Genomic DNA, 22382 nt, shown 5'->3' on the forward strand with positions numbered 1-22382 from the left:
CTCGACAGCTGTGACTCGTTAAGGAATAGACTATATAAACTCACGTTCTCGAGTCACAGGCTGTCGGTTCTTGAAGGTCATGCTGGTGATCGCCTGGATTCCGCACCGCCAGCCTTTTCCACTGGTTCTGTCTACTGACACCGTCCCCGAGAGTATTACTCTTTGCCGTTGGACGTTTACTTTCGTTTCCGGACTTTACTTTCGTTGTGGATTACTTGTCCAGAGCGGATATTCTTTGTTTGTTTCTCTCCTCGGCTTATGTGAGTGTTTTTTGGTTGAACTGTTTAAATAAACTATGATTGAGTTACTTCCGCTTCCGCGTTATGTTCGCCGGCCTGACAATTGGTCTAATGTTATGGGGCTCTGTTATTTGGCTTGAAGTTTGTGAAACCGGGAAAAACCCAGGAAAATCCATAAATTAGCCGCTTCATTGTTTAAGCCGCGGGGTTCAAAGCGTGGGAAAAAAGTAGCGGCTTATAGTCCGGAAAATACGGTATATGCTCCTTATAATGCTAATGAGAGTTTGTTTTCTTAATGATCTTAATGGAATTTTGCAGAGTTGTAATTCAGATGAATGTGTTTTTAGGTGGTGATTTTAATTGTACTGAGAATTGTGTATTAGATCGGAATCACGCTGAGCCCCATGTAGCTTCCAGCCGTGCCATGCGCACTTTGATTAAAACCCATAAACTGTGTGATATATGGAGACGTTTAAGCAACAATGATAAACAATGTACATGGCTGCACACTCGAGAGAATTGTATTTCTTTGGCTAGATTAGATCGACTCTACTGTTTTAAACATCATTTTAATATTGTGAAGAGCTGTGTAATTAGTCCTTCTGGGGTTTCTGATCATGATATTGTATCTGTAAAGTGTTTATATCAAATATTAGGTAAAGAGTTCCTATTGGCATTTTAATGTCTAATAATTAAGTTATTATGTCAACAGTATACTTTCAATGTCAGTTTTGGAGTCTACTGGAGAACAAAATAGTGTTGATGTTCTCAAGTCCAAAAGGATGTTTCTTGCTGACCTGTTAGGCGTGAAGGCAAAAGGTGCATTGGTCAGGTCACGCTACCAAAATGTAACACAAATGGATGCCCCATCTAAATTCTTTTTTCATTTGGAAAGAAAGAATGGCCAGAGTAGCTACATTCAGTCATTGTGATCAGAGAACAGGCAGGAGCTTACAGTGCTGTCTGAAATAAAACAAAGAGCTGGAAGGTTCTAGAAGGATCTGTATGGGAGTGAATATAAAGATGATGAGGAAATGTCTGCCAGTTTTTATCAAGGTTTACCGAAGCTTCCAAAAAAGTCAAAGGAGGCACTGGAGAAGCCTTTGTGTTCACAAGAGCTATGAAAGGCATTGCAGATTATGGAGAGTGGAAAAGCTCCAGGACTTTATGGGCTCCCAATTGAGTTTTATAAAGCCTTTTGGGAGGTGTTGGGTGAGGATCTCTTGGATGTTCTCAATGAAAGCATAGCTGAGGGGTTTTTACCATTGAGCTGTAGGAGAGCTGTGATTACTCTCCTACCCAAGAAAGGTGACCTTCAGGAAATTAAGAACTGAAGACCAGTGAGCCTGTTGTGCTCCGATCTGAAAATATTTTCTAAATCTCTGGCAAATAGATTAAGGGAAGTAATGGGAATTGGAGGAAAGTGGCTCAGAACATATTTCAGAGGATCGATGGACTTGGACTTGACAGTACTCTGGTATTTACAGATCACAAACAATTGAATTCTTTTTTATCATGGACTATTTATTTTTGGTGGACCTCAAAAAAGCTGTCCACGAGTTGAAGCCCACCACCTGCCCTCTAGACGCTGTTCCTGCCAGGATTTTGAAGGAGGCTGTTGACATCATAGGTCTCATCCTTGTCTCCTTCATAAACAGCTGTTTTAGCGTTTGTACTGTTCCCGCTGCTCTCAAACACGCTATTGTTAGACCGCTGCTCAAGAAACCCAATCTTGATCCCTCCATACTATCCAACTTCTGCCCTATATCTAACCTGTCATTTCTGTCTAAGTTGATGGAGAATCTTGTTTTGGCCCAGCTTCAGTCTCACCTTCAACTGCACGACATTGGTAATACATTTCAGTCTGGTTTCAGGTCAAGACATGAAACACTGAATCAGTGTTATTGAGGGTCCACAATGACATTCTTGGAGCCCTGGATGGTAAAAGCTCTGTGGTTCTGGTGTTACTGGACCTGACCACTGCATTTGACATCGTGGATCATGCCATCCTCATCTCTCGTCTTCAACATGTTGTTGGTCTGCAGGGTGCGGTGCTTAATTGGTTCTCATCATACCTCACTAACAGAACTTTTTCAGTGGTGCTTAACGATCATTCTTCATCGGTTGCTCCTCTGTCATCTGGTGTGCCTCAGGGATCTATTCTTGGTCCTATTCTGTTTTCTCTATACAGTGGTACCTCGACATACGAGTGCCCTAACATACAAGTTTTTTGAGATACGAGCGGTCTCTCGGTCGATTTTTTGGTTTGATACGCGAGCAAAAACTTGAGATACGAGCTCGAGACGCCGCTGCTAGATGGTGAATCGAAGCCAGAAAGCGAAGATTGTGACGAAAATTAAGATAAGCAAAGAAGAAAAAGTACAAATTTTAAAGTTTAGGGATACGTAGTGTACACTAGTTTTCCCTCCGCCTCCGCACACTCTCTCACACTCTCTCACACACACACACACACACACACACACACACACACACACACCACACCGGTGTTTTCATTAGCTCAAGTCGTCTCATCTCCAAGGAAAATACACTGAATAAAACCTTATTATATCTTTACATTCTCTTTTATTATGTTTTTATACAATATTTGTTATTTATAAATAAATTTTTCTTATTCAAAAACACGTATCAAAAACAACTGGGGTGGCATTTTGGGGGCTGAAACGGAGTAATGGCATTTCAATTAATTTCAATGGGGAAATTTGCTTTGAAATACGAGCAATTTGACATACGAGCAAGGTTACGGAACAAATTAAACTCGTATGTCGAGGTACCACTGTATATGCTGCCACTTGGTCAACTAATTTCCAATCACAAAGTTCAATTTCATTTCTATGCTGATGACCTCCAGATTTATCTTCCTGTGATTCTGAGTGATAGTTCTGCATTGGACCCTCTCCATAATTGCCTTCAGGATATTAAACAGTGGCTTTCCCAGAACTTCCTTCATCTGAATGAAGAAAAGACTGAGTACATCCTGTTTAGCCCGGACTCACCCAGCAGTTCTCTGAGTTGTGGTCCTCTAACTCCTCAGTTTGCACCTACCGTGCGTAACCTGGGTGTTATTTTTGACCAAAGTATGCAATTCGATAAACAGATCAGTGCAGTAGTAAAGGCGAGCTTTTACCAGCTAAGACTCCTCAGCAAGGTCAAATCATTTTTGTCCCAAGCTGACCTTGAAAAAGCTGTAGATGCCTTCATCAGCTCGAGGATTGACTACTGTAATGCTCTCTACATTGGACTTAATCATTCACTTCTCAGTTGGCTCCAAATGGTGCAAAATGCAGCAGCACCTCTTCTCTCTAACACTTTCAAACGCTCACACATCACCCCTGTCCTCCGCTCGCTTCATTGGCTTCCGGTGCGGTATAGGGTGGAGTATAAGGTCCTGTTGTTCGTTTTCAAGGCCATCAATGGTCTTGCCCCGCCGTACTTCCCCAATTTAATAACGGTCTACCAACCAGCCAGAACTCTCCGCTTCTCTGGACATACCTCTCTGGTCACTCCTAAGTACAGATATAAAAAGTTTGGAGGGCGGTCATTTGCCGTCCAGGGACCAAAGCTGTGGAACGCACTTCCATCTCACATTCGACCCATCACTGTGCTGAGTATTTTTAAATCGCAGTTGAAAACTCATTTATTCATACAAGCTTTTAACACGTAGCCCTGATTCAACTGCTTTTTTACATATATATTATGTTCTTATGTTTTTATATTTCTTATATTTTTATTGTCTATTTGTTATTTTATTTTTACTGGAAATTGCCTTGTGCTCCTTTTGGTTGCTGTAAGGTGCTCTATAAATAAAATAAAATAAAATTTGATTTGATTGGATTTGATTTAAAATGTGGGGACTTTTCAGTTTGATCAGGTTTTGTAAAACAGTGTCATTGTTTTGGTTGCTTGAGGAGTCTTTGGTTAAAGGATCTCACTTTTTCTTATCATATGAGTGTTTGCCAGGTCTTTCATTAAGACTTTGTGGCTCTGGTATGGTAAAGTTAAGGAACTTCATTGATGTGTCTGGGCCTCATTTAAGTGATAATCTTGCACTGGCCGCCATTTTAGGTCAGAGGTCCTCACGCCAAACTGAATTTATTTTAAAACTCTGGAAAAAAAGATTAACAGAAGAAGAACTAATTATGTTACAAAACTTTGCTGATGGAAGTCTGATTCCAGATATAAAAGATCCCCTTCTCAAAATCACCATTTCTCCTGATTTAAGAGGTATGTGTAGCACACTGATGTATATAGAAGGTCTAAAAGAGATGGATCTGAGTTTAGCTGAAGGAAAAGAGCTGTAGAAGTGTTTTGTCAGAATGTTTCAGATTGGGATCAGTCTTTGTCTTGTTGAAGGGTTTATTTTTAAGATTTCAGGAAAACTTCTCTCCTACTGCTTTTATTTTAGGATTGAGATGTTGTCAAAAGCAGAGAATAAAATGGCAGTTGATAAATTTTATTGTTGGTAAGGCAAAACTTGTAATATATGTCACAAGGAGAAACAGAATTGAAAACAGACCAAATCAAGATGTAACTGTTTTTAAAGTTTTTTTTAAAGCTAGAGTGAGTGTTGAAGTGAAGTTTTATCAACTAATGAATGATTTGGAGTTGTGATTGATAGAGAATAAATTTTTGATATGTTGTTAATTTGAGGTTTGGGTTTATGTTTTGATTTGTTTTTTACTTAAGTTGGTTTGTATGTTTATGTATAATAAAGGTGTATGAAATCTATCTCTGTCTCACACACACACACACACACACACACACACACACACACACTGCATAAAAGAAACAGGATTGTTCTTGTCACTGAAAAAAACGTTTCAATATTCAGTTTATTCATCTAAATTCTCTCATTTACACAATATATTGTTTATATTTCTGCTATCATCCATCCATCCATCCATCCATTTATCCACACATCCATCTACCCATCCATCCATTCATCCACCCATCCATCCACACATCCACCCATCCACACCATCCACACATCCATCCATCCACACCACTCATTTCATAACACACAGGATGTGTAATGTGTATAAACTGAGAGAGTGAAGTGTGTGTCATTGTGTATCTGCAGGTTGTATGATTGTGGAGTATCAGATGAAGGCTGTGCTGCTCTCGCTTCAGCTCTGAGATCAAACCCCTCACACCTGAGAGTACTAGATCTGTCTCTGAATAAAGTAGGAGACTCAGGAGTGAAGTTTCTCTCTGCTGTACTGGAGAATCCTCACTGTAAACTGGAGAAACTGAGGTAAGATCATCTCTCTGAGAGTCACATGACCTGCTCCTCAGTAACACACATTCTCTAATAGTGAGACTGAAGCAGAGCTTTTAGGTTCAGCATCAATGTTCTGTGGAGGAACTTTATAGTTTTATTTTTTACTTTTGTTTGTTAGTTAAAATTAGTGTTAATTGAAATTTTATTTTTTTATAAAAATAAATATATTTTATATTTTTATTGACTTTTTGTATTTTTATTGGTTTTTGTATTGTTTTAGTTTCTAATATCTAATAAATGTAGAAAAGTGTGGATATAAATGTAAATGTGACGAGGCCTCAGTGTAGAATTGAGCGGTTGTGACTTTTATTGCAGCTCAAAAGTCCAATTAAACCTGCAGCATTAAATCTGTATTTCCAGTAGATTAACACCTGAAATTACTGTCTGGAGCTGAAGAACCTACAGCTTCTTTTACTCCACATTCAGATTTCAAAGATCTCACTTTACATGTTTCTCATTTTCTCTCTCTTGGTCAGTGATGAGTGTGTGATGGTCAGTGATGAGTGTGTGATGGTCAGTGATGAGTGTGTGATGGTCAGTGATGAGTTTGATGGTCAGTAATGAGAGTGGTAAAGTTAGAGAAGAGAGTGAAAAGATCAGTAAAGGAAGTGAGGGAAGTGTTTTCCTCTCTATCAGCTCTCTATTATCTCTCTCTCTTTCTCATGGAGATTCAGCATGTGGGATCCCTGAGCGTAAATGAGATAAAGGACAGAAAAAAAGAGAAATACTTCAGAAAGTAAAGGCTTAAAGAAACTGAGTATAATCTTCCTGCAGGAGACACATAGTGACGAGGGCAATGAGGTGGATTGGGGCTTGTGGTGGAAAGGAGGAAAAATCTTGAGTCATGGATCTAATATTAGTGCTGGAGTCGACTTTCTGTTCTCACCTAATGTTACAGCACAAATCTTCTCACAGGATAAGGTGGACTCATAGTGAGAGCTGAAATCAACCACTATAATGTTTTGTTTGTAAATATTTCTGCTCCAAACACAGGGTCAGAGAGGGTGAAGCTTTTCTCTAAGTTAGAGAACGTTAGAGAAGAAAACAGCAGTAGAGGGACTTAATTATCCTGGGGGGAGACCACATGCTAAATCAGCAAGAGGAAGAACTAAATCCCTGAACTTCTCAGACAGATGGAGAGAAAACAACCCACGAACACGTCAGTACACGTGGGTGAAGTTCCACACAGGCGGGTTTCTGCAGCAGGTTTAGACATGTTCTACATATCACACACCCCATGAGGAACACGGTCACACACTCTGATCTTCTCCCTACACCACTTTCAGACCATAAACTAATCCCAGTCGAGTGCACACTAATAACAAGAACACAGAAGTTCCTACTGGCATTTCAGTCATAAACTTTACAGGAAAAAACATTCTGTGAAAACTTCAAACACTTTTGGAAAGAATGGAAAAAAGAGAAGAAGAGGTTTGAATGTGTTGAATCTATGAGTCAGTGGTGGGAGATCGGGAAAGTGCATGTAAAGTGTATTGAGGCTTAAAGTCAAGTCAAGTTTATTTGTATAGCGCTTTTCACAACAGACATTGTCTCAAAGCAGCTTTACAGAAAACAACAGTGAAGGTGAATGGTGTGCGTTTGTCCCTGATGAGCAAGCCGTGGCGACAGTGGCAAGGAAAAACTCCCTTAGATGATATGAGGAAGAAACCTTGAGAGGAACCAGACTCAAAGGGGAACCCATCCTCATATGGGTGACATCAAAAGTTTGGTCATAAATCTTTCAACAATACAGAACAATTTGTGATCATCATAGATCCAGCATCAGCTTCTCCATGCCAGGGCCTTTAAACACTCGGCATCTACTTCTCCATGATCATCCATAGGTCCATAATCTTCACGAGGTGGGACGTGACTGGAGCTGGCCAAACCTCAGGATGCCTCGGGATGGGGAGAGAAAGAGAAGCAGTGGAGAGGAATTAGCGTAGCTGCTGTTCATGATATTAACAGCACAAGTTGATAATGTGCATGTGATCAGATGTTCTGGAGCACAAGGTTATGATGTGATGTGTGTGATGTGTGTTATGTGTAGGCTTTGCTAAAAAGATATGTTTTTAATCTGCACTTAAACTGGGAGAGTGTATCTGAACCCCGAACACTGTCAGGAAGACTATTCCAGAGTTTAGGAGCTAAATGTGAAAATGCTCTACCGCCTTTAGTGGACTTTGCTATTCTAGGAACTACTAGAAGCCCAGAGTTTTGAGATCTCAGGGAGCGTGGCGGATTGTAGCGTGTTAAAAGACTGAAGAGATACATGGGAGCCAAACCATTTAGTGCTTTATAAGTGAGTAGCAGTAGTTTGTAGTCTATTTGAACCTTAATAGGAAGCCAATGTAGGGACGATAAGATTGGGGTTATATGATCGTATTTTCTTGACCTAGTAAGAACTCTTGCTGCGGCATTCTGAACTAACTGAAGCTTGTTTATTAATGATGCAGGACATCCACCTAGTAATGCATTACAGTAGTCTATTCTAGAGGTCATAAACGCATGGACGAGCTTCTCTGCATCAGATATAGATAACATATTTCTTAGCTTAGAAATATTTCTAAGGTGAAAGAAGGCTGTTTTTGTAACTTGATTGATGTGATTTTTGAAAGATAAGTTGCTGTCTAAAATAACTCCCAGGTCTTTTACCGTTGAACTAGTAGTTACAGAACAACCGTCTAAATGCAGGCTGAGATGCTGGAGCTTCTGTGTACTATTTTTTGGGCCGATGAGCAAAATCTCCGTTTTATCAGAATTTAATAGCAGAAAGTTATGGGTCATCCAATCTCTTATTTCTTCAACACACTCAGTTATGCGAGCTAATTGAGCTGTATCGCCTGGTTTGGATGAAATATATAGCTGGGTATCATCAGCATAACAATGAAAGCTAATTCCATGCCTTCTAATAATATTTCCTAATGGAAGCATGTATATTGTAAAAAGCAGGGGTCCCAGAACTGACCCTTGTGGCACGCCATAATTTACTAGCATTATCCTGGATAGCTCTCCATTTAAATCTACGAAATGGTAACGATTGGACAGGTAGGATTTAAACCAGCTTAATGCCTGTCCCTGAATACCGATGTAATTCTGTAAGCGATCGAGGAGAAGATCATGATCTATAGTGTCGAACGCAGCACTAAGATATAGTAAAACTAATAGGGAGATGTAGCCTTGGTCTGAAGCTAAAAACAGGTCGTTAGTGATTTTAACTAGAGCAGTTTCTGTGCTATGATGGGGCCTAAAACCTGACTGAAACTCTTCAAAGATATTGTTCTCCTGCAAGTGGTTACATAACTGGGCAGCGACAATCTTTTCTAAAATCTTAGACATAAATGGGAGATTTGAAATTGGTCTGTAATTCGATAGCATGCTTGGATCCAGATTAGGTTTTTTAATGAGGGGCTTAATAACTGCTAACTTGAGGGATTTAGGGACATGACCTAACGATAGTGAGGAGTTAATAATATTGAGAAGAGGCTCACCAGCTGTATATAACACTTCCTTCAGTAGTTTAGTGGGAATTGGATCTAACTGACATGTTGTTGATTTAGCTTTCATAATAGCATCATACAGCTCTTCCTGTCCTATACATGTAAAACAGTGTAGTTGTGGGGTTGTAAGTACGATTGTGTCGGGAGATGCTGTCAGAGGTTGAACTGCCACAATTGTTTTTCTAATGTTATCTATTTTTTCAGTGAAGAAATTCATAAAGTCTTCACTACTAAACTGTGATGGAACACATTTTTCAGATCCCTGATTTGTTGTTAATTTAGCGACTGTACTGAAAAGGAACCTGGGGTTGTTTTTGTTATTTTCTATGAGTTTGCTCAGGTGTTTAGCTCTAGCAGCTTTTAGCGCCTGTCTGTAGCTAAGCATACTGTCTTTATACGCAATTCTAAATACCTCCAATTTAGTTTTCCTCCATTTTCTCTCCAGATTACGTGCTGTTCTCTTTAGGGCATGCGTATGACTATTATACCAAGGTGCAGGTGCTTGTTCTCGAACCTTTTTTTAACCGGATGGGGGCAACAGTGTCTAAAGTGCTAGTGAGGATAAGGTCTATGTTGTTCGCCATCTCATCAAGATGATCAGCAGTTATGGGTTTAATGTGAAACTGAGATAAATCAGGCAGGTTATTTATGAATCTGTCCTTAGTGGTTGGAATAATAGTCCTACCAAGTCGATACCGTGGTGAAACACGGTTAATCTGCTCTACCGGTAGTGTGTACAGTAGGAGATAATGGTCTGTGATGTCATCACTCTGGGGTAAAATATCTATATCAGTGACGTCTGCTCCGTGGGATATTATTAAGTCTAGTGTGTGGTTAAAACGGTGGGTTGGTCTGGTGACGTTTTGTTTAACTCCAAAAGAGTTTAGTAAATCGACAAATGATAATCCTAGGGCATCGTTTTCATCATCTACATGAATATTAAAATCTCCTACAAGCAGCACTTTATCAAAGCTGATCAAGAGGTCTGAGAGAAAACAAGCAAACTCATGAAGAAAATCAGCGTAGGGTCCTGGGGGTCTGTACACGGTGACCAGAGCGAGTTTTCTGTGCATGTCTGAAAGTGCAATTTTAAGAACGAGCACTTCAAATGATTTAAAGCTGAATCCTAATCTCTGACTAACATTAAGAGAAGCACTATAAATGGTTCCTACACCCCCCCCACGACCAGTCTGACGGGGCTCATGCTTATAAACATATCCTGACGGTGTAGACTCGTTTAGACCCATATAATCACCTGGTTTAATCCAGGTCTCAGTGAGACAGAGTGCATCGAGATTATTATCTGTGATCATCTCATTTACAATCAGTGCTTTGGGTGCAAGTGATCTAATGTTTAAAAGACCGAACTTTAGAACTTTGTTGTGTTTGTTTATCTGGCATTTTTCAGTTTTAACTGCAATAAGATTATTTCTGGATCTTGTGTATGTAATTCTTGGTTTTACTACCCGAGGAATAGATACGGTTTCTATCAACTGGGCTGTGTGTGAACTTGTAACTATTTGGTCTGTAGTATGCGTGTTCTTATAGTTGAAGATTTCTTGATGTCTTACCAGTCAGATGGTGTGTAGTATCCTAGAGATGTTATCTGATAGCACTGCTGCTCCAACTCTGCTGGGGTGCAGGCCATCAGGGCGGAAGAACCTAGGACGCTCCCAGAAACAGTTCCAGTTATTAACAAAGAGAAGTTTATGTTCTCGACACCATGACTGTAACCATTCATTTAGAGCTAAAAGTCTACTAAACTTCTCAGCCCCTCGCTGGTAAGTGGGAAGAGGTCCTGACACAATGATCCTCGTTGTGGGTGATGTGCTGCGTACCGTCTCCACCAGGATCCTGAAGTCCCTCTTTAAGATCTCCGTTTGCCGCAGCCTGGTGTCGTTTGATCCGGCATGGAGAACAACCGCTCCGAAGTTCTCGTTCAGGATCGCGGGTACCTGCGCAGCGACATCCAGAACACGAGCACCAGGAAAACAGCGAGTGTGCACCTTACCTTTAGCTCGGGTAGCGCGGACATGCCGGACGATGGAATCTCCGAGAATAACAGTGTCGCGTTCCGTCTCGCGGAGGGGGACAAAGCGGTTCTCGGTCGAGATCTCGAAGGCCGGTGGTGGAGGTGGAGACGTCCTCGATCGGGGCTTGGCTTGTCTCTTCCGCCGCGGCCGCATCCAGGGTCCATGTTGCACCGGTGCCTGAGTTGTAGGTGCGCTGGGCCTGGGCATAGAAGCACGCGGAGTTGATGTGCTGGGAGCGTTAGGTTCAACCCGGGAGTTTACCTGGGATAAGTGCGCGTCCGCCCGGGATGTTTCCAGCGCCGCTTTCCGCTCTCGCAGCCGGTCATGCTTTACATGCAGCTCGCGAATCTGTTTCTTCAATGCCTCCATCTCCAACGCCACCGTTTGCAACTCGAACGAGTCCTCACCTGTGCTCGAATGCAGACAAACAACCGGCATAGTGCTTATCGTCACGAACAGATTTATTATACAGAGATGTGAGTGAGAGAAAATAAATATAAACAACACTAGTTATAGTCGAGTTAACTAACTACAGGCACAAGTCAGGAAGACAAAAACAATTAAGGATTATTAAAAGAGGAAAAACGGATGGATAGATAGCAAAGTTTGTTTGAAAGACGCCGAGAGAGATACAAACACGTAACTCGCGGCAAACAAGTCAAACACCAGTAAAGCACTTGTGGACGTCGCTCTGGACACGGGCGTCTGCTTGATGCCGCACATGGAAATGTAAACACTTTGTTTATGGCCCCAAATCTACAAAGAGCAGGAAAGATACTCAGCTACTACTGAACTTTTTATTTGGGGAATTGAAATGTTCATATGATCGTGTAGAAAAGGAAGTGAAATGGAAAAGGATGAACTGAATTGATGCTGTTTTTAGGGGTTTAATACAAACACGAGTAAAAATCCAGTTCGTACATCAGCAGATGTTCAGGAACATGGAAACTCTTCAGTGCAAATGGGGAATAAATAAATGTTTTTGTGATGTTAATCATGACGGCTTTCTGTAACTTAAAGTTTCAATTCAATCAAATGTGCCAACTTTTCTAAATCTTTTTTACCTTTTAGCAATAAAGAGACCTAAAATTCAAATCTCTCCTCCATTCCTCTCTCCCTCCCTCCCTCCCTCCCTCCCTCTCCCTCCCTCCCTCCCTCCCTCCCTCCCTCCCTCTCCCTCCCTCCCTCCCTCCCTCCATCTCCCTCTCTCTCTCTCTCTCTCTCTCTCTCTTCCTCACCCCCCCCCTCTCTCTCTCTCTCTCTCTCCCCCCCCCTCTCTCTCTCTCCCCCCCCCCCCCTCTCTCTCCCCCCCCCCCTCTCTCTCTCTCTCGCTCTCTCTCTCTTTCTAGTGGAAAGGACACACAGGATGTGTAATGTGTAGAAACTGAGAGAGTGAAGTGTGTCATTGTGTATCTGCAGGTTGTGTGATTGTGGAGTATCAGATGAAGGCTGTGCTGCTCTCGCTTCAGCTCTGAGATCAAACCCCTCACACCTGAGAGAACTGAATCTGTCTGGGAATAAAGTAGGAGACTCAGGAGTGAAGTGTCTCTCTGATCTGAAGAATGATGAATGTTACAAACTACAGACACTGAAGTGAGTAAGAATCTGTTTTATATAAACACTGAAACTGATGTAATGATTAGTGTTATTTACTACATCAGTGTTATTTACTACATCAGTGTTATTTACTACATCAGAGTTATTTACTACATTAGTTATTTACTACATTAGTGTCATTTACTACATCAGTGTTATTTACTACATCAGCGTTATTTACTACATCAGTGTTATTTACTACATTAGTGTTATTTACTACATTAGTGTCATTTACTACATCAGTGTTATTTACTACATTAGCGTTATTTACTACATTAGTGTTATTTACTACATCATCGTTATTTACTACATTAGAGTTATTTACTACATCAGCGTTATTTACTACATTAGTTTCATTTACTACATCAGCGTTATTTACTACATCAGCGTTATTTACTACATTAGTGTTATTTACTACATCAGTGTTATTTACTACATTAGTTTCATTTACTACATCAGCGTTATTTACTACATCAGTGTTATTTACTACATTAGTGTCATTTACTACATCAGTGTTATTTACTACATTAGCGTTATTTACTACATTAGTGTTATTTACTACATCATCGTTATTTACTACATTAGAGTTATTTACTACATCAGCGTTATTTACTACATTAGTTTCATTTACTACATCAGCGTTATTTACTACATCAGCGTTATTTACTACATTAGCGTTATTTACCACATCAGTGTTATTTACTACATCAGTGTTATTTACTACATTAGTGTTATTTACTACATCAGTGTTATTTACTACATTATTTACTACATTATTTACTACATTAATGTTATTTACTACATCAGCGTTATTTACCACATCAGTGTTATTTACTACATCAGTGTTATTTACTACATCAGTGTTATTTACTACATCAGCGTTATTTACTACATCAGCGTTATTTACCACATCAGTGTTATTTACTACATTAGTGTTATTTACTACATCAGTGTTATTTACTACATTAGTGTTATTTACTACATCAGTGTTATTTACTACATTATTTACTACATTAGCGTTATTTACTACATTAATGTTATTTACTACATTAGCGTTATTTACTACATCAGTGTTATTTACTACATTAGTGTTATTTACTACATTAGCGTTATTTACTACATCAGTGTTATTTACTACATTATTTACTACATCAGCGTTATTTACTACATTAGTGTTATTTAATACATTAGTGTTATTTACTACATTAGCGTTATTTACTACATCAGTGTTATTTACTACATTAATGTTATTTACTACATCAGTGTTATTTACTACATTAGTGTTATTTACTACATTAGCGTTATTTACTACATCAGTGTTATTTACTACATTAATGTTATTTACTACATCAGCGTTATTTACTACATCAGCGTTATTCACTACATCAGCGTTATTTACTACATTAGTGTTATTTAATACATTAGTGTTAGTTACTACATTAGCGTTATTTACTACATCAGTGTTATTTACTACATTAATGTTATTTACTACATTAGTGTTATTTACTACATTAGCGTTATTTACTACATCAGTGTTATTTACTACATTATTTACTACATTAGTGTTATTTACTACATTATTTACTACATTAGTGTTATTTACTACATTAGTGTTATTTACTACATTATTTACTACATTAGCGTTATTTACTACATCAGTGTTATTTACTACATTAGTGTTATTTACTACATTAGCGTTATTTACTACATCAGTGTTATTTACTACATTAATGTTATTTACTACATCAGCGTTATTTACTACATTAGTGTTATTTAATACATTAGTGTTATTTACTACATTAGCGTTATTTACTACATCAGTGTTATTTACTACATTTATGTTATTTACTACATTAGTGTTATTTACTACATTAGCGTTATTTACTACATCAGTGTTATTTACTACATTATTTACTACATTAGTGTTATTTACTACATTATTTACTACATTAGTGTTATTTACTACATTAGTGTTATTTACTACAATATTTACTACATTAGCGTTATTTACTACATCAGTGTTATTTACTACATTATTTACTACATTAGTGTTATTTACTACATTAGTGTTATTTACTACATTATTTACTACATTAGCGTTATTTACTACATCAGTGTTATTTACTACATTATTTACTACATTAGTGTTATTTACTACATTAGTGTTATTTACTACATTATTTACTACATTAGCGTTATTTACTACATCAGTGTTATTTACTACATTATTTACTACATTAGTGTTATTTACTACATCAGTGTTATTTACTACATTATTTACTACATTAGTGTTATTTACTACATTATTTACTACATCAGTGTTATTTACTACATTAGTGTTATTTACTACATTATTTACTACATTAGTGTTATTTACTACATTATTTACTACATCAGTGTTATTTACTACATTATTTACTACATTAGCGTTATTTAATTCATTAGCGTTATTTACTACATCAGTGTTATTTACTACATTATTTACTACATTGGTGTTATTTAGCACATTAGCGTTATTTACTACATTAGTTTTATTTACTACATTAGCGTTATTTACTACATTAATGTTATTTACTACATCAGCGTTATTTACTACATTATTTACTACATTAGCGTTATTTAATACATTAGCGTTATTTACTACATTGGTGTTATTTACTACATTAGCGTTATTTACTACATTAGTTTTATTTACTACATTAGTGTTATTTACTACATCAGTGTTATTTACTACATTAATGTTATTTACTACATTAGTGTTATTTACTACATTAGCGTTATTTACTACATTATTTACTACATTAGTGTTATTTACTACATCAGTGTTATTTACTACATTATTTACTACATTAGAGTTATTTACTACATTAGTGTTATTTACTACATCAGTGTTATTTACTACATTATTTACTACATTAGCGTTATTTAATACATTAGCGTTATTTACTACATTAGTGGTATTTACTACATTAGCGTTATTTACTACATCAGTGTTATTTACTACATCAGCGTTATTTACTACATTGACGTTATTACTACATCAGTGTTATTTACTACATCAGTGTTATTTACTACATCAGCGTTATTTACTACATCAGCGTTATTTACTACATTAGAGTTATTTACTACATCAGCGTTATTTACTACATTAGTTATTTACTACATTAGTGTTATTTACTACATTAGTGTTATTTACTACATCAGTGTTATTTACTACATCAGTGTTATTTACTACATTAGCGTTATTTACTACATTATTTACTACATTAGTGTTATTTACTACATTGGTGTTATTTACTACATTAGCGTTATTTACTACATTAGTTTTATTTACTACATTAGTGTTATTTACTACATCAGTGTTATTTACTACATTAATGTTATTTACTACATTAGTGTTATTTACTTCATTAGCGTTATTTACTACATTATTTAATACATTATTGTTATTTACTACATTAGCGTTATTTACTACATTATTTACTACATCAGTGTTATTTACTACATCAGTGTTATTTACTACATTATTTACTACATCAGTGTTATTTACTACATCAGTGTTATTTACTACATCAGCGTTATTTACTACATTAGTGTTATTTACTACATCAGTGTTATTTACTACATTAGTGTTATTTACTACATTAGTGTTATTTACTACATTAGCGTTATTTACTACATCAGTGTTATTTACTACATTAGTGTTATTTACTACATTATTTACTACATTAGCGTTATTTACTACATCAGTGTTATTTACTACATTAGTGTTATTTACTACATTAGTGTTATTTACTACATTAGCGTTATTTACTACATCAGTGTTATTTACTACATCAGTGTTATTTACTACATTATTTACTACATTAGCGTTATTTACTACATCAGTGTTATTTACTACATTATTTACTACATTAGTGTTATTTACTACATTAGTGTTATTTACTACATTATTTACTACATTAGCGTTATTTACTACATCAGTGTTATTTACTACATTATTTACTACATTAGTGTTATTTACTACATCAGTGTTATTTACTACATTATTTACTACATTAGTGTTATTTACTACATTATTTACTACATTAGTGTTATTTACTACATTATTTACTACATCAGTGTTATTTACTACATTATTTACTACATTAGCGTTATTTAATTCATTAGCGTTATTTACTACATCAGTGTTATTTACTACATTATTTACTACATTGGTGTTATTTAGCACATTAGCGTTATTTACTACATTAGTTTTATTTACTACATTAGCGTTATTTACTACATTAATGTTATTTACTACATCAGCGTTATTTACTACATTATTTACTACATTAGCGTTATTTAATACATTAGCGTTATTTACTACATTGGTGTTATTTACTACATTAGCGTTATTTACTACATTAGTTTTATTTACTACATTAGTGTTATTTACTACATTAGTGTTATTTACTACATCAGTGTTATTTACTACATTAATGTTATTTACTACATTAGTGTTATTTACTACATTAGCGTTATTTACTACATTATTTACTACATTAGTGTTATTTACTACATCAGTGTTATTTACTACATCAGTGTTATTTACTACATTATTTACTACATTAGAGTTATTTACTACATTAGTGTTATTTACTACATCAGTGTTATTTACTACATTATTTACTACATTAGCGTTATTTAATACATTAGTGTTATTTACTACATTAGCGTTATTTACTACATCAGTGTTATTTACTACATCAGCGTTATTTACTACATTGACGTTATTTACTACATCAGTGTTATTTACTACATCAGTGTTATTTACTACATCAGCATTATTTACTACATTGACGTTATTTACTACATCAGTGTTATTTACTACATCAGCGTTATTTAATACATCAGCGTTATTTACTACATCAGCGTTATTTACTACATCAGTTTTATTTACTACATTAGCGTTATTTACTACATTAGAGTTATTTACTACATCAGCGTTATTTACTACATCAGTGTTATTTACTACATCAGTGTTATTTACTACATCAGTGTTATTTACTACATTATTTACTACATCAGCGTTATTTAATACATCAGCGTTATTTAATACATCAGCGTTATTTACTACATCAGCGTTATTTACTACATTAGTTTTATTTACTACATCAGCGTTATTTACTACATTAGAGTTATTTACTACATCAGCGTTATTTACTACATTAGAGTTATTTACTACATTAGCGTTATTTACTACATCAGTGTTATTTACTACATTAGTGTTATTTACTACATCAGCGTTATTTACTACATTAGAGTTATTTACTACATTAGAGTTATTTACTACATTAGAGTTATTTACTACATCAGCGTTATTTACTACATTAGAGTTATTTACTACATTAGCGTTATTTACTACATTAGCGTTATTTACTACATCAGTGTTATTTACTACATCAGTGTTATTTACTACATCAGCGTTATTTACTACATCAGTGTTATTTACTACATCAGTGTTATTTACCACATCAGTGTTATTTACTACATTAGTGTTATTTACTACATTAGCGTTATTTACTACATCAGTGTTATTTACTACATTAGTGTTATTTACTACATTATTTACTACATTAGCGTTATTTACTACATCAGTGTTATTTACTACATTATTTACTACATTAGTGTTATTTACTACATCAGTGTTATTTACTACATTATTTACTACATTAGTGTTATTTACTACATCAGTGTTATTTACTACATTAGCGTTATTTACTACATTAGTGTTATTTACTACATCAGTGTTATTTACTACAATATTTACTACATTAGCGTTATTTACTACATTAATGTTATTTACTACATTAGTGTTATTTACTACATCAGCGTTATTTACTACATCAGCGTTATTTACTACATCAGTGTTATTTACTACATCAGCGTTATTTACTACATTAGCGTTATTTACTACATTAGCGTTATTTACTACATTAGCGTTATTTACTACATCAGTGTTATTTACTACATTAGTGTTATTTACTACATCAGTGTTATTTACTACATTCTTTACTACATCAGCGTTATTTACTACATCAGTGTTATTTACTACATCAGCGTTATTTACTACATTAGCGTTATTTACTACATTAGCGTTATTTACTACATTAGCGTTATTTACTACATCAGTGTTATTTACTACATTAGTGTTATTTACTACATCAGTGTTATTTACTACATTCTTTACTACATCAGCGTTATTTACTACATCAGCGTTATTTACTACATCAGCGTTATTTACTACATTAGTTTTATTTACTACATCAGCGTTATTTACTACATTAGCGTTATTTACTACATCAGTGTTATTTACTACATTAGTGTTATTTACTACATCAGCGTTATTTACCACATTAGTGTTATTTACCACATCAGTGTTATTTACTACATCAGTGTTATTTACCACATCAGTGTTATTTACTACATCAGTGTTATTTACTACATTAGTGTTCTTTACCACATCAGTGTTATTTACCACATCAGCGTTATTTACTACATCAGTGTTATTTACCACATCAGTGTTATTTACTACATTAGTGTTATTTACTACATTAGTGTTATTTACTACATCAGTGTTATTTACTACATTATTTACTACATTAGCGTTATTTACTACATTAATGTTATTTACTACATTAGTGTTATTTACTACATCAGCGTTTTTTACTACATTAGTGTTATTTACTACATCAGTGTTATTTACTACATTAGCGTTATTTACTACATCAGTGTTATTTACTACATTAGTGTTATTTACTACATCAGTGTTATTTACTACATTCTTTACTACATCAGCGTTATTTACTACATCAGTGTTATTTACTACATCAGCGTTATTTACTACATTAGCGTTATTTACTACATTAGCGTTATTTACTACATTAGCGTTATTTACTACATCAGTGTTATTTACTACATTAGTGTTATTTACTACATCAGTGTTATTTACTACATTCTTTACTACATCAGCGTTATTTACTACATCAGCGTTATTTACTACATCAGCGTTATTTACTACATTAGTTTTATTTACTACATCAGCGTTATTTACTACATTAGAGTTATTTACTACATTAGCGTTATTTACTACATCAGTGTTATTTACTACATTAGTGTTATTTACTACATCAGCGTTATTTACCACATTAGTGTTATTTACCACATCAGTGTTATTTACTACATCAGTGTTATTTACCACATCAGTGTTATTTACTACATTAGTGTTCTTTACCACATCAGTGTTATTTACCACATCAGCGTTATTTACTACATCAGTGTTATTTACCACATCAGTGTTATTTACTACATTAGTGTTATTTACTACATTAGTGTTATTTACTACATCAGTGTTATTTACTACATTATTTACTACATTAGCGTTATTTACTACATTAATGTTATTTACTACATTAGTGTTATTTACTACATCAGCGTTTTTTACTACATTAGTGTTATTTACTACATCAGTGTTATTTACTACATTAGCGTTATTTACTACATCAGTGTTATTTACTACATCAGCGTTATTTACTACATCAGCGTTATTTACTACATCAGCGTTATTTACTACATTAGTGTTATTTACTACATTAGTGTTATTTACTACATCAGTGTTATTTACTACATTAGTGTTATTTACTACATCAGTGTTATTTACTACATTATTTACTACATCAGCGTTATTTAATACATCAGCGTTATTTACTACATCAGCGTTATTTACATTAGTTTTATTTACTACATCAGCGTTATTTACTACATTAGAGTTATTTACTACATCAGCGTTATTTACTACATTAGAGTTATTTACTACATTAGCGTTATTTACTACATCAGTGTTATTTACTACATTATTGTTATTTACTACATCAGCGTTATTTACTACATTAGTGTTATTTACCACATCAGTGTTATTTACTACATCAGTGTTATTTACTACATCAGTGTTATTTACTACATCAGTGTTATTTACTGCATTAGTGTTATTTACTACATCAGTGTTATTTACTACATTAGTGTTATTTACTACATTAGTGTTATTTACTACATCAGTGTTATTTACTACATTATTTACTACATTAGCGTTATTTACTACATCAGTGTTATTTACTACATTATTGTTATTTACTACATCAGTGTTATTTACTACATCAGCGTTATTTACTACATTAGCGTATTTACTACATCAGTGTTATTTACTCCATCAGCGTTATTTACTACATCAGTGTTATTTACTACATTAGTGTTATTTACTACATCCGTGTTATTTACTACATTATTTACTACATCAGCGTTATTTAATACATCAGCGTTATTTACTACATTAGTTTTATTTACTACATCAGCGTTATTTACTACATTAGAGTTATTTACTACATCAGCGTTATTTACTACATTAGTTTTATTTACTACATCAGCGTTATTTACTACATCAGCGTTATTTACTACATTAGCGTTATTTACTACATTAGCGTTATTTACTACATTAGTGTTATTTACTACATTAGCGTTATTTACTACATCAGCGTTATTTACTACATTAGTGTTATTTACCACATCAGTGTTATTTACTACATCAGTGTTATTTACCACATCAATGTTATTTACTACATTAGTGTTATTTACTACATCAGTGTTATTTACTACATTAGTGTTATTTACTACATCAGTGTTATTTACTACATTAGTGTTATTTACTACATCAGTGTTATTTACTACATTAGTGTTATTTACTACATCAGTGTTATTTACTACATTATTTACTACATTAGCGTTATTTACTACATCAGTGTTATTTACTACGTCAGTGTTATTTACTACATCAGTGTTATTTACTACATCAGTGTTATTTACTACATTATTTACTACATTAGCGTTATTTACTACATTAATGTTATTTACTACATTAGTGTTATTTACTACATTAGCGTTATTTACTACATCAGTGTTATTTACTACATTATTTACTACATTATTTACTACATTAGCGTTATTTACTACATTAATGTTATTTACTACATTATGTTATTTACTACATTAGCGTTATTTACTACATCAGTGTTATTTACTACATTATTTACTACATTAGTGTTATTTACTACATTAGCGTTATTTACTACATCAGTGTTATTTACTACATTATTTACTACATTAGTGTTATTTAATACATTAGCGTTATTTACTACATTGGTGTTATTTAGCACATTAGCGTTATTTACTACATTAGTTTTATTTACTACATTAGCGTTATTTACTACATCAGTGTTATTTACTACATCAGCGTTATTTACTACATCATTTACTACATTAGCGTTATTTACTACATTGGTGTTATTTAGCACATTAGCGTTATTTACTACATTAGTTTTATTTACTACATCAGCGTTATTTACTACATTAGAGTTATTTACTACATCAGCGTTATTTACTACATTAGAGTTATTTACTACATTAGCGTTATTTACTACATCAGTGTTATTTACTACATTATTGTTATTTACTACATCAGCGTTATTTACTACATTAGTGTTATTTACCACATCAGTGTTATTTACTACATCAGTGTTATTTACTACATCAGTGTTATTTACTGCATTAGTGTTATTTACTACATCAGTGTTATTTACTACATTAGTGTTATTTACTACATTAGTGTTATTTACTACATCAG

General features: G+C 34.6%; 1 protein-coding gene and 2 long non-coding RNA genes across 27 annotated transcripts in view; 2 read left to right on the plus strand and 1 right to left on the minus strand.

Annotated features, from left to right (window-relative positions):
* LOC310738044 (uncharacterized protein) overlaps positions 1 to 22382 on the plus strand; it is a 387632-nt gene that overhangs the window by 212495 nt on the left and 152755 nt on the right. For 22 of the 25 annotated variants that reach the window (XM_083562878.1, XM_083562879.1, XM_083562880.1 and 19 more), the window contains 2 exons: positions 5338 to 5511; positions 12491 to 12664. In XM_083562878.1, coding sequence (XP_083419004.1) covers positions 5338 to 5511; positions 12491 to 12664 — 348 coding nt within the window. The remainder of the gene's footprint in view (positions 1 to 5337; positions 5512 to 12490; positions 12665 to 22382) is intronic. The other 3 variants (XM_083562868.1, XM_083562873.1, XM_083562877.1) reach the window with 1 other exon arrangement.
* LOC310738310 lies at positions 2135 to 4005 on the minus strand. Its single transcript, XR_014537028.1, has 3 exons — positions 3729 to 4005; positions 3032 to 3565; positions 2135 to 2420 (listed from the first exon to the last, which is right to left on the minus strand). It is a non-coding gene; the product is annotated as an uncharacterized lncRNA (long non-coding RNA).
* On the plus strand, positions 11747 to 12166 carry LOC310738338. The gene is made up of 2 exons (XR_014537055.1): positions 11747 to 11901; positions 11955 to 12166. It is a non-coding gene; the product is annotated as an uncharacterized lncRNA (long non-coding RNA).

Source organism: Silurus aristotelis (genome assembly GCF_946808225.1).
Source record: "Silurus aristotelis genome assembly, chromosome: 15".
Lineage (NCBI taxonomy): Eukaryota > Metazoa > Chordata > Actinopteri > Siluriformes > Siluridae > Silurus > Silurus aristotelis.